This window comes from Heterodontus francisci, chromosome 47 (assembly GCF_036365525.1).
Source record: "Heterodontus francisci isolate sHetFra1 chromosome 47, sHetFra1.hap1, whole genome shotgun sequence".
Taxonomy (NCBI): domain Eukaryota; kingdom Metazoa; phylum Chordata; class Chondrichthyes; order Heterodontiformes; family Heterodontidae; genus Heterodontus; species Heterodontus francisci.
The window spans coordinates 4,991,872-5,005,933 of NC_090417.1; the positions used below are offsets into that span (position 1 = coordinate 4,991,872).

Sequence of the window (14,062 nt, forward strand, 5' to 3'; positions counted from 1 at the left end):
GGGTACCCTTCTCCTCCCCCTCTCCCTCATCTTCTCCTCCCCCTTCCCACAGACACACAGCACACACTAATGTTGTGCTTGGCCAATTTCTTCCTAGATAGCCTTTGTTTCCTTTGACTGAATTGAACACTGAATGGGACGAAGCTGGCAATTGAAAATACCATATGTTTAACGTAATTCTAATTCTTCCTCTTGCAACAATATATATTTATATGTGCTTAATAAAAGGCATGCAAATTAATAAATCGACAATCACAAGATGGTTCACAATGTGTGATTGCTAATTTATGATTGGTTTGGGCACTGTAGTAGCTGGTTTGCTGTGAATGGGGGTGGGGTAGATAATTATTGTAATCCAGTCTGATCAGTGGTGAGACAAACCGTATATGTGCAATTCTCTTGAGGTCCTGCAAAAATATACTGGAAACAGCGCCTTATTCTTGAATTTTAGACAAATTTGTACACCAAACAAACCTGAAAAACGATACTTTACATAAACGTAAATTTGTTGCAACTTTTTGTTGTCTTCACTCGACCATAAATTACAAATACGTCTTTAATCCACATATTTTGAAATGTTAAAATACTTTTTAAAAAGTTTTTAAAAATAAAATAAACGTTTATCACGTGACCATTGAGATGGCCAGGATTTTTGCTCCGCTTTGTTTTCAATCAAAGCAATAAACTGGGGTATATTAACCGTGTTCAACTCTAAAATGTAAATTATTTAGATGCTACAAATAAAGACTCGAAGTTATCGTTAGTTTGTAGATCTGAGAATAGTATAATTCTTCGAGGACCAGATGAACGCTAAACAGATGCAGTATTCTTTGTGCTCCTGCACTAGACTATGGTACTTTAAAAAATAAGGGAGTACCGGATCACAGTCGCCATATGAGGTACATGTTAATTGAAATAATTTCAGAAATCTGTTAACTATAACACAAAACAACTCTAAGAAAGATGTATTGAATAAATCCATACTTGCATTATCAGTAATCGCAAAATAAACATACGTCAAATTGAAGTAAATCGCCTTTCAAATTAGTTTCTACTTTAATCAAGTTTAAAGTAAAAGCTGATACGACATAATATTCACTTTTCCAGAAATATACCAAGAATGAGGAATCCACATGTTGTGTTTCAGTGCTTAGCTGGAGGTGAGTTAATGCCATCAAATTTGAATAGTAAATACACAAATTTCCAAACCCATATGTATCTACCTAAGCCAGAGAGGAGTTTATACATATGTTAGTCACAATTATAAAAGTTTACTGCCAGGATGGATGCCAGAGCTGTTGCTGAGGTTAGCAATAAAGGTCGCCCCTTGCTAGTCAGGAAGCCCTATAGTAATGAAGCCCCCCGTCAGGAATCTGCTCCGTTTCACAGTTTCTAAGCGACGGTTCTTATCCATTAACCTCATTTTGCCTCTTCGTGAGGGCTAGGAGGACTGAGGCCAGGGAGTGCTGTACGAAATTGCTTCCCTTTAATCACTCATAATCACACGTTTCTTTTGTGTCTTACACTTGGAACGTGCGGTACGGTTCTGGGGTTCTTTTATGTTTTTCCAGACTTTTCAAATGATCACTTGCACTTTCACAATCGTGCACAATGTGACTTCATTCTTCAAAAAGCAACGTTAGTTCAGGCATTCCTTTCACCGGTAAGTCGTGCTTTGTTCAGTTAACTGTATTTCCCTTTAATATATTTTGATTTCTTTACATTGCAGTCACTGTATTTCAAAAAGAATAAGCAAACCCACATTGCTTTCTTCAAAGCGACATCGTATGCCACAACAAAGCAAATCTAAAATTCATTGAAACAGATGAATGCTACAAGCGCGAAATTGTCAAAGGAAAAACAGCCGCAGCAAAAAAGTCTGTTCAGTTGTGCAATCTTCATGTGCATTGTGTGCTATCTTAAATTACATAGTCTTTGCACCGCGGGCCTGTACAATTAAATTTGCAATCCCATTCTTTTGTCTGAACCTTCCTGCCCGATTGCAGCCGAGCTCTGATGGATCGGATTTTCTTGGAGGTCTGTTGTGTACAGTATTTGCAAGTGCTGTCAAATCTATCGTTCGGTTGTGAATCAATTCTGTTCGAACCATATACTTCGAAGATGTTGAGCACCGTTTTAAAGTTTGGCACTTCAAAGCCTTTCTTTCAGCCACGTGCTGAGGGCTGGAGCTTTAAGGAAGTCCTGGAACTTTTCCGGCAACAGCCCACCAGACAGAACAGACCCATAATCTAATGTGGTTAGAACCCCGTTTAAACGAAGGGAAACTGCTTCGTCTACTTATTTTGAACCTCAGAATTAACTAATTCCTCTGAAACTCTCCTACAATAGTGGGGAAATAGTACTTCAAATCGGTTAAGATCGCATATGTTCGTGGGCAGATCTGGCTTTGTCATACATCTGTTGTTGGTTGGGGGAGTCGTATATACACGAATGTGTGTGAGGTTATTAAAGTGATTGTCAGCACCGCATACTTAATCAATATATTTAAATAAGTGAATATTGAAATATCCCCAAAAGTTGGACGAAACGAAAGGGGCCTTTTCTCGCGTTGTGAACTGTCAATAATAAGTGACTGGATCCTGGTGACGCGAACAAAGACAGCAATCCTTCTTCAGACTCAATTGCACACACAGCACCACATCAGAGTTTCTCGCCTTTCAAATGGAAAACGTGCATATCAACGCTTAGAATCTTCGCGCAGGATTATTTGAAATGATCAAAAGGAATTTCTAAATACTGAAGTGGTAACACTGGACAGTTTCTGAGAAAAGGGAACAACTCCCAAATTTTTGCCTTCCGGCAAATGGGTCCAGATGTGCAAAGTAGTTTGTTCAACGCAGACAAGGCTGCGTAATGAGTAAATCGATTACTTATGAGAAAATGCAAGAAGGAGAAAAGGCCATTGGCTCTATCCCTCTAGTATCCAAACTCTTCTGGTACCCAATCTTTCACTTGAATCTCCCTACATTCTTCTCCCCGGAGGATCGTGAATCTTTGGAATTCTCGACGCCAGAGAGCTGTAGGGGTTGAGTCATTGAGAATACATTTCGGGCTAAGATAGACATAGTTTGAACTGTATGGGAATGGAGGGTTAAAGGGAACAGGTAGGAAAATGGAGTTGAGGCCAAGATCAGATCAGCCATGATCTTACTGGATGGCGAAGCAGACTCGAGGGGCTGCATGGCCTACTCCTGCTCCTATTTCTTATATTCTACCTACTCTACCGGACACATTACTCCAAACATTTATCAATCTTTGAGCAAAGAAGTGCTTTTTTAATCATTTAAATGTATTTCCCCCTGTTCAACTTTCTTAGTTTAATTAGAAATAACAGCTCATTGGCAGTAATAGATTTCTGAAGTTCAACCCTTATTAAATCTGGAATAAGAATTCTTGTCTGTGACAGCAGTGTTTCCCTTCCTGAACGATTAAGTCAGAGTGGGTTCTATAAACAAAATGCACAAAGGGGACTATTGTTCAACTCTTTTTTGCACAATTTGAAAAGTAGCTGTGCAAGATTTTACTGTCTACATTACCGTACCTTATACTCATATAAAAGACTGGTGCAACATGCAAGCAAAAGTCACTTACAAGAACTCATTATTCACCTTTCACTCATCCTCCCCAAACGATGCTACATGTAGCTTTGCACAAAGAGGAAATGGCTTCCCTTTACTTTTTACAAAGTGTTGCCTTTTCCAAATCCAGCACAAGAGACTTGATCTAAGTTTGCTATTTGGAGTAATGGTGCGAAGAGTGAATTCATTTAAGGGGTTGTTCTGTCATGTTGACAGAGAAAGGAAGTTCTGATCCATCTTAGAATGGGTCTATGTTTAAGGCATAATTCACACTTTTGGGTCCTGATGCAAAACAATTTTAATAGATTAAAGCCTAAAGGAGGAATTAAGGATAATTACTTTGGATTTTGGATGAGGGATGTCGATGTTGACAAAAATGAATTCCCAATAAATATGGAGATGTGTCAGCCATAGCTCAGGTTGTACACTTACCTCAATGAGAAGATTGTGGCTCCAAACCCCATTCTAAGTCTTGAGCATATAACACCAGCTAGCACATTACTGTAGTACTGAAGGAAACCTGCACTGTTGGAGGTGTCAGCTTTTGGCTGAGACATTAGACCAGGCTAACTCTTCCCTCTCTGGTGGACATAAAATATCCCACGCAAGAGTTCTCCTGATGTCCTGACTAATATTTATCTCTCAACCATTGCCATTGAAAGCAAAAAGTTTAATTGGTCACTGTTGTTCGTGTGGCCTTGCTGTGGACAAATTACCTGCCACGTTTCCTTACATTATAACTGTGATTCCACTTCAAAAGTAATTGGCTGTGAAGTGCTTTGGGGCATGTTGAAGCCATGAAAGGCGCTATATAAATGCAAATTCTTTATTTCTTTACTGAAAAAGTCACATTACTTTTCAAAATATTGTGCATTTTCTGTAATCCTTTCTAAGTCTTGCTGTTGGCGTTTTTGTAAATCTAGTTATTCTGGTATGAAGTAAAAGAGTCTGACCATGCTCCATTTGTGTTCTTAATGTATTAGAGCTGTCGGGTTATCAAAAATATTGATAGTTAAGTTACCCTTCCTAGGCTTTTTAATAAGAATAAACTTACCATTTTATTTCACTCTTTCATTTTTGGTTTGTGTAACTGTCCGCCATTTTCTTCAATTTCAAAGTCTGGCCAGAGACTACACAGTTTGGTGAGTTTGAAAAAATAGTTCAAGAATTCATGAATCTGATCAAAATTGCGCGGAGCAGCACACGAGGAAACGGGTAAAGTAGCTCAAGATTGATGTGAATTGTTCTTATTTTTCCCATTATTTTCCAATTTGCAAAGAGTTGAAACTTTTGTGAAAGCAAAACTTGGCAGTAGTGTTCTTTGTGGTTGGTTAGAGAAACTTTTCAAGGATAAAGTCTACCTGACCTACACTAACACAGCTATGTCCCGTGTCACTTAGATTTTTGATTAACGGTTGAAATCAAACTGTGGTTTAAGTCGCAATATTTTTCACTTTATTTCTTTTAGAAGTTTTTACCAAACACGAATGAGGCTGCTGGTCAAGCTAAAAGTAACCATGGTGACAGACAACGTTTGTGGAAGAAACTGGACTCACACCTGATTACTTTGAAGCACTGATACTTGTTTTGAGGTGCTTTAGATGATGAAAAGTGTGCTTGAACATGCTCGACCCCACAGAATCCCATAACGGTACATTAACAAAAGAAAAAGACGGGCAGTGGATAAAAGACGATTTTCATTTGGTGGAAAAGCCTTTGGCCATCAGCAGTGTGGAAGTAGGGAAAAAAATCGACCGAAAGTTTCATCAACTGAATGGAAAAATAGTCCACGCAACTGGAAATTCCAACACAGGATCACTAACACAGTTAGTGTTTCATTCTTTTCTGAATCAAACCGAAGGCCCAGTCCTCATCAAGTCCATTGGGAAGTCAAAAGTATTAGTTGGTGGGGCTGACATCCAGAATTCAAAGATAAAAAATAAATCAGCAAAAAAAACTGTGTTATCTTCTACTGCTTCAATAGCCTTCGTTTTCCCCAAAGCAAAAAAGGCAACGATGAAGAAGATGAAACACATTGATAACGCAGAGAATAGTTCAGCCTTTATCAAGGCAACATCTGAGGACTTCTTTGAGGGCAGCGAAGCAACTGAAGACCACCAATTGACGGATGAGTATTCCAAGTCTAGTTATGAGGACTTCGATGCTGAGACCATCATGATGCCAGCGAAACTAAAAACCCCGGTGTGGAATTCAGTGGATCCACCTGTTTATCAAAAGAAGAAACGCAAACGCTGTGGGGTATGTCACCCCTGCATGAAAAAAGACAATTGTGGGGAATGTAGCAATTGCAAAAATCGTAAAACTGGACATCAGATCTGCAAACAGAGGAAATGCGAAGAGCTCAAGAAGAAACCTGGACTATTTGCTGAGGTAAGAACATTTACAAATTTAGGAGATGCAGCGTTGTTGGAACTTTCCAATACAAAGTCAATATTTTTCCATCTTTCTCATTAATTTGCATGTAGCATAGATGTGGGAAAAACTTTTTCAGTAAAACATGTTACAACACCTTTTGCGAAGCAATGCAAGAATAAACAAGTTTTTAAAAAATGCAACGTCTTTTTTAATGTCAGTTTCTACAACTTTAAAGATGTATCTATGAAATAAATCGAAGATTTCAGCAAAAGGCATTGAAATGGAATCTAAAAACCTAGTATGGTCATATTAAGATTGTCATTTCATTCGTTGCAAATAACTAATGCTTGCATAGATTTTGAATTTGGTTCAGTAGGATACTGCCTTTAGTAGTCTGAAATTCAGAGTATGGAGTTGAGATAACAATTGTCCTCTGGCACCTTAGATACACCACTTACATAAAGTTACAATTTCCCCATCCCCCCCGCCCCCCACCCCCACCACCGCCGTCACCACTACCTTGCTTTTTATTGTTTTTGAAGAGTTTTTCTGTAACTGTCTTTCTGCTTCTCCTATTATCTTCTTTCTGTCTCTGACTCTTTCTTTGTACTTTCCACTCCTTCAGAAACACTCTGTTTTCCTCTGCTTGCTTCTCATATATTTTCCTTTTTTGCCATATTTTTCCTATGTTTATTGTTCATTAATTTACCTACCTCTTCTGCATTCTGTTTTCTCTTTTGTTTCCTTGTTTGGCAATACATTCTCATTTTTCCATCTCTGACCCTGTTTTTTCTGTTTCTTCTTTTGTTTGACTTCATCTGATCTATTTTCTCCCATGTCACATCCTTGTTCAAAAAAGCCCAGCAACTACAGGCCAATCAGTTTAACTTCGGTGGTGAGGAAACTTCTAGAAAGAATAATTCGGGACAAAACCATGTTTAACTAACTTGCTGGAGTCTTTTGAAGCAGTAACAGAGAGGGTTAATGAGGGCAATTCAGTTCATGTGGTGTACATGGCCTTCCAAAAGGGATTTGATACAGTGCCACACAACAGACTTGTGAGCAAAGTTATAGCTCATGGAATAAACGGGATAGTAGCAACATGGGTACAGAATTGGCTGAGTGACAGGAAACAAAGAGTAGTGGATGCTTTTCAGGCGGGAAGGTATGTAGTGGAGTTCCGCAGGGTTCAGTGTCTGGACCCGTGCTTTTTCTGATATATATTAATGACCTAGACCTTGGTGTGCAGGCACAATTTCAAGGTTTGCAGATGATATGAAACTTGGAAGCATTGTGGAGGATAGGGTTGAACTTCAAAAGGACATAGAAAAGCTCCTGGGCTTTATTAATAGGGGCATAGAGTACAAGAACAAGGGGGTTATGTTGAACGTATAAGACACTAGTTCGGCCTCAGCTGGAGTATTGCGTCCAATTCTGGACACTGCACTTTAGGAAAGATGTGAAGGCATTGGACAGAGTGCAGAAAAGATTCGCGAGAGCGGTTCCATGGATGAGGAAATTCAGTTATGAAGATAGATTGGAGAAGTTAGGATTATTTTCCTTGGAGAAAAGAAGGCTGAGAGGAGATTTGATAGTGGTATTCAAAATCATGAGGTGACTGCACAGATAGGGAGAAACGGTTCCCACTTGTGAAAAGATCGAGAATGAGAGGGCATTGATTTAAAGTAATTGGTAAAAGAAACAAAAGCGACATGAGGAAAAACGAGTGTGGTGGAGGCAGGTTCAATTGAAGCATTCAAAAGGGAATTAGACTGTTATATGAAAAGGAACAATGTTCAGGGTTACGGGGTGGGGGAATGGCAGGTGAATTGCTCATTCTGAGAGCAGGTGCAGACACGATGGGATGAATGGCCACGTTCTGCGCTGTAACAGTTCTGTGATACTGTGATTCCCTGAGCTGATCCTGGAGGTCACACATGCATGATGAACATTGACCAGTACTGAATTTGCAATTTTGTCTAATTCTGGAAAACTGGCAATAAATTTGTGCAGGCAAGGAGCACTGAATGGTAATATCCGTTACTCAGTGGTAGCAGTTTTGCCTCTGAGTCAGAAGGTTGTGGGTTCAAGTCCTCCTCTGGAGACTTGAGCAGAAAATCTAGGCTGACACTTCAGTTCACTGCTGAGGGAGTGCTGTCATCTTTCATGTGAGATATTTAACTAATGTCCTTTCTGCCCTCATAGAAACAGTGCTGAGGCCCCTGAGAGATGGGGGAAAGCAGAGTACAAGAGTTAGTACATAAAATGAAAGGAGGGGAAGGACAGAGGTTGGAAAAGGAACTTGTTAAAATGACGGGGAAGGAGAGATTTAGAGAAGAAACACAACTAGAACATAAACCTAAAATAAAAGCAAAATACTGCAGACGCTGGAAATCTGAAATAAAAACAATAAATGCTGGAAATACTCAGCAGGTCTGGCAGCATCAGTGGAGAGAGAAGCAGAGTTAACATTTCAGGTCAGTGAGCCTTCTTCAGAACTCTGTTGTTCTGTTGTTTAAGAAGGGTAGCAAGGATAATCCGGGAAATTATAGGCCGGTGAGCCTTACGTCGGTGGTAGGGAAATTATTAGAGAGGATTCTTCGGGACAGGATTTACTCCCATTTGGAAACAAACGAACTTATTAGCGAGAGGCAGCATGGTTTTGTGAAGGGGAGGTCGTGTCTTACTAATTTGATTGAGTTTTTTGAGGAAGTGACGAAGATGATTGATGAAGGAAGGGCAATGGATGTTATATAAATGGACTTCAGTAAAGCCTTTGACAAGGTCCCTCATAGCAGACTGGTACAAAAGGTGAAGTCACACAGGATCAGAGGGGAGCTGGCAAGATGGATACAGAACTGGCTCGGTCATAGAAGACAGAGGATATCAGTGGAAGGGTGCTTTTCTGAATGGAGGGATGTGACTAGTGGTGTTCCGCAGGGATCAGTGCTGGGACCTTTGCTGTTTGTAGTATCTATAAAGGATTTGGAGGAAAATGTAGCTGGTCTGATTAGTAAGTTTGCGGACGACACAAAGGTTGATGGAGTTGCGGTTAGTGATGAGGATTGTCAGAGGATACAGCAGGATATAGATCGGTTGGAGACTTGGGCGGAGAAATGGCAGATGGAGTTTAATCCGGACAAATGTGAGGTAATGCATTTTGGAAGGTCTAATGCAGGTGGGAAGTATACAGTAAATGGCAGAACCCTTAAGAGTATTGACTGGCAGAGAGATCTGGGCGTACAGGTCCACAGGTCACTGAAAGTGGCAACGCAGGTGGATAAGGTAGTCAAGAAGGCATACGGCATGCTTGCCTTCATCGGTCGGGGCATAGATTATAAAAATTGGCAAGTCATGCTGCAGCTGTACAGAACTTTAGGCCACACTTAGAATATTGCGTGCAATTCTGGTCGCCACACTACCAGAAGGACGTGGAGGCTTTGGAGAGGGTACAGAAGAGGTTTACCAGGATGTTGCCTGGTCTGGAGGGCATTAGCTATGAGGAGAGGTTGGATAAACTCGGATTGTTTTCACTGGAACGACGGAGGTGGAGGAGCGACATGATAGAGGTTTACACAGTTATGAGTGGCATGGACAGAGTGGATAGTCAGAAGCTTTTTCCCAGGGTGGAAGAGTCAGTTACTAGGGGGCATAGGTTTAAGGTGCGAGGGGCAAAGTTTAGAGGGGATGTGCGAGGCAAGTTCTTTGCACCGAGGGTGGTGAGTGCCTGGAACTTGCTGCGGGGGGAGGTGGTGGAAGCAGGTACGATAGCGACGTTTAAGAGGCATCTTGACAAATACATGAATAGGATGGGAATAGAGGGATATGGTCCCCGGAAGTGCAGAAGGTTTTAGTTTAGGCAGGCATCAAGATCGGCGCAGGGTTGGAGGGCCGAATGGCCTGTTCCTGTGCTGTGCTGTTCTTTGTTCTTTGTCCACAGATGCTGCCAGACCTGCTGAGTATTTCCAGCATTTCTTGTTTTTAGAACATAAACCTTCATGGCATCTAAAGGATTTCTGGATTTGTTTCAGGAGGGGGGAAGGAGTAAAGCAACATTTTTTAGCAATGATAATTGAACAAGATGCATTGAATATTTATGCGAGAGCTTTAGTCCTTTTTGATTCATTGCTTTCTACTGAATTTTGAGGTAATCAACACGATTCATGCCCTAAAGATATGTCAAACACATTTCAAGGTGTAATTTTTTTAATGGGTTAGATAAATGTTTATTAACAAGCCCATGGAACTGAGTTCTAAATATTCAAAAAATATTGGTTTACATCATGCTGTACTTAACTGATAATGCATTGAGTGATAACATCTCACTTTGGTGCATAATGAGTCTGTTGTGTCACAGTTTCTTCATCTATTTGACACGGTTTTTGTATGACATATATACTGACAGCTCTACTTCAACATCACCTTTCGCGACTTCTCCACTGTTGCTAGACTATCAAACCGCTTCTTCACACCCTGCCTCCTGTAAGGACTCCATTCCATTCTCCCAGTTTCTCCGTCTCCAACGCATCTGCTCTGATGATGCTACCTTCCATAACAGCACTTCTGATATGTCTTCCTTTTTCATCAACCGAGGATTCCCCCCACTGTGGTTGACAGGGCCCTCAACCGTGTCCGGCCCATTTCCCGCACCTCTACCTTCACCCCTTCCCCTCCCTCCCAGAACCAGAACAGGGTTCCCCTAGTCCTCACTTTCCACCCCATCAGCCTCCATATCCAAAGGATTATCCTCTGCCATTTCCGCCACCTCCAGCGTGATACCACTACCAAACGCATCTTCCCCTCCCTTCCCCTGTCAGCGTTCCGAAGGGATCATTCGCTTCATGACACCCTGGTCCACTCCTCCATTACCCTCACCACCTCGTCCCCTCCCACGGCACCTTCCCCTGCGAGCTCAGGAGGTGTAATACCCGCACATTTACCTCCTCTCTCCTCACTACCCAAGGCCCCAAACACTCCTTTCAGGTGAAACAGCGATTTACTTGTACTTCTTTCAATGTAGTATACTGTATTCGCTGCTCACAATGTGGTCCCCTCCACATTGGGGAGACCAAATGGAGACTGGGTGACCGCTTTGCGGAACACCTCCGCTCAGTCCGAAAGCAGGACCCCGAACTTCCGGTTGCTGGCCATTTCAACACACACCCCTGCGCTCATGCTCACATCTCTGTCCTGGAATTGCTGCAGTGTTCCAGTGAACATCAGCACAAGCTCGAGGAATAGCATCTCGTTTACCGATTCGGCACGCTACAGCCTGCTGGACTGAACATTGAGTTCAATGATTTCAGAGCATGACGGGCCCCCCATTTTACTTTTATCTTTAGTTATTTTTTCTTTTTTCTTTTATTTTTTGTTTATTTTGTTTTAGTTTGTTCAGTTTGTTGCTACCCACTTTTTTTCATGTTTGTGCTTGTGGCTGTTCCGTTTTCAGTCCATTAACACCCTGTCTGTACTAATGCTTTGTCTTTCAGCACATCTTTAACATATTGTTTGCCTTTGCTCCATGACCTTCTGGTCAGCTTTCTGTGACCTTGTCCTTTCAATACCTTCTCTTTTGTTATCTCTTACCCAATCCCCCGCCTTACTTGCTTAAAATATTTTACATTTCTTATATCTGCCAGTTCTGAAGAAGGGTCACTGACCTGAAACGTTAACTCTGCTGCTCTCTCCACAGATGCTGCCAGACCTGCTGAGTTTTTCCAGCACTTTCTGTTTTTATATCAAACTGCTTGTCTGACATCCAGTACTGGATGAGCATAAATTTCCTCCGACTAAACATTGGGAAGACTGAAGCCATTGTTTTCAGTCCTCGCTACAAACTCCATTCCCTAACTACCAACTCCATTCCTTTTCCTGGCAACTGTCTGAGGCTCAACCAGACTGTTCGCATCCTTGGTGTCAAAGTTGACTCTGAGATGAGATTCTGACGACATATCTGAACCATCACTAAGACTGCCTATTTCCACCTCTGTAACATCCTCTGACTCCACCCCTGCCTCAGCTCATCTGCTGCTGAAATCTACATCCATGTCTTTTTTACTTTTAGACTTGACTTCAGCGTAGATATTTTGGAGGGTTGTGGGGTTGGAGGAGATTATAGACAAGATAATGGACTCCTGGCTGGCCTTCCACATTCTCCCCTCTGTAAACTTGATGTTGTCCAAAATGCTGCCGCCCTTATTCTTACCAAGTCCCACTCACCAATTACCTTTATGGTCGCCGACCTACATTAGCCCCCAGTCAAGAAATGCTTCAATTTTAAAATTCCCATCCTTGTTTTCAAGACTCCAGCCCCATGACCCTCTGAGATATCTGGACTCATCTAATTCTGACCTCTTGCACATCCTTGATTTTAATTGTTCCACCATTGGTAGTTGTGCCTTCAGCTGCCTTGGCCCTTTGCTCTGGAATTCCCTCCCTAAACATCTTCATCTTGCTTCTTGTCTTTACTCCTTTAAGTGGATGTAAAAGATCCCATGGTACTATTTCAAAGAAGAGCAGGGGAGTTATTTCTGGTGTCTTGGCCAATATTTATCCCTCAATCAATATAACCAGAACAGATTATCTGGTCATTATCACATTGCTGTGTGCATACTGGCTGCCACATTTCTTACATTACAACAGCGACTACACTTGAAAAAGTACTTCATTGACTGTAAAGAGCTTTGAGACATCTGGTGGTCCTGAAAGGTGCTATATAAATGCTAATCTTTCTTTAAAATCTACCTCTTTGACCAAACTTTTGGCCATCTGATCTAATATTGCTTTATGTGGGTCAGTGTCAAATTTTGTTTTATAATGCTCCTGTGAGGCACTTTGGGATGTTTTATTACATTAAAGGTATTTGTACATCATGCACAATTGTGAAATTGTGGGTTGAAGCAGTTAATTTGACCTCAGGTTTTGAAATGAGAATGTGCAGTATAAAGGAGGGATAAAATTATTTGAATAAAAATGTCAGATTAAATTTCATAGGATCTTGAGAGTTGCAGTCTATTCAGTTATTAGTTGGCGCATCACAGATATGACAACAAATCAGGTGAAAGGTCACAAACTCTCTGACATCATTGGCTGAGGAATATGAATTACATACTGCATCCTCTGAGTAACAGTTCTCACTCTGGTCTGATGGCAGTATGGCCTTTTGTCCGAACATAATTTTGCATTGCTTTATTATTAAGCTTTTCACATTAGGATTCAATAAATTATTAACTTATAAATTGCTGGAAGCTCTGAGTTGCTTGCAGAGGTCAAATTAACTTCTTTCTTTGGAAGCTACAAATTGAGTGAATTTCATTCCACGTGTTAGAACTAAACCAAGTGAGCTTCTCATGTTCAAAATTTATTTTCTATCCATAATTTTGATCAGTTTAACAATGACGTTTTGGTGTGGAGCAGTATTACGCTAACACATTGTCCAATTACATTGTTTGTAAGCCAGAAGATCAGCACTGGCTGATAAAAGAAATCATAAAAACTGGCCTTTTGAATTTTAAATCTCCCTCTCCCACCAACACCCACCTTAAGGATGCTTTATGACATTTTCATACTAACAACTGAATTTCAAGAACTGTCAAGGCGAGCAAGACCTGTTCAGAACTGCAGTAAAATTTATGCAACTCAATCCTTCAAAAAAAAGTTAAGACAAACTTTAAGTACTCTGTTATGTTCACTAATTCGATGAAATAATACTCAGATTACAGAAATTAATTTCTGAAATTGTAATAATGTTAGAACCTGGAAAGTTGCATCGGGATCAGTGTAAAAAGTACAAATGTGTAATATCACGGGGGCTCGGCGGCGGCAAGCTGTGAAGGCAGCGGCCTTCCGAAAGGGCCGCTGCCGAGCCTCCGCGATATTACTCACGGGGGCTCATTTCAATAGAGAGGGCGGAGTGGCTGCTCCCGAGGACATCGAAGGGGCGACCGCTGCGTCCTCAGCAATGGCGTCTGGCACCACTGCACAGGTGCCGGTGCCATTTCTAAAGGGCTTCCAGCCCTTAGAGAACATTTAAATGATTAATAATTCTTTAATAATTTAGATAAAGATTTGTCTCCTCTCCCACCGCC

The 14,062-nt window shown here is 41.1% G+C and overlaps 1 protein-coding gene across 1 annotated transcript in view; it reads left to right on the forward strand.

Annotated features, from left to right (window-relative positions):
* The first annotated feature begins 1,442 nt into the window (after positions 1-1,442).
* LOC137357103 (methylcytosine dioxygenase tet3-like) overlaps positions 1,443-14,062 on the forward strand; it is a 423,938-nt gene continuing 411,318 nt past the window's right edge. The window contains exons 1-2 of the mRNA XM_068023133.1: positions 1,443-1,663; positions 5,068-5,990. Of these exons, the coding sequence (XP_067879234.1) occupies positions 5,223-5,990 (768 nt within the window). The 5' untranslated portion in view covers positions 1,443-1,663; positions 5,068-5,222. The remainder of the gene's footprint in view (positions 1,664-5,067; positions 5,991-14,062) is intronic.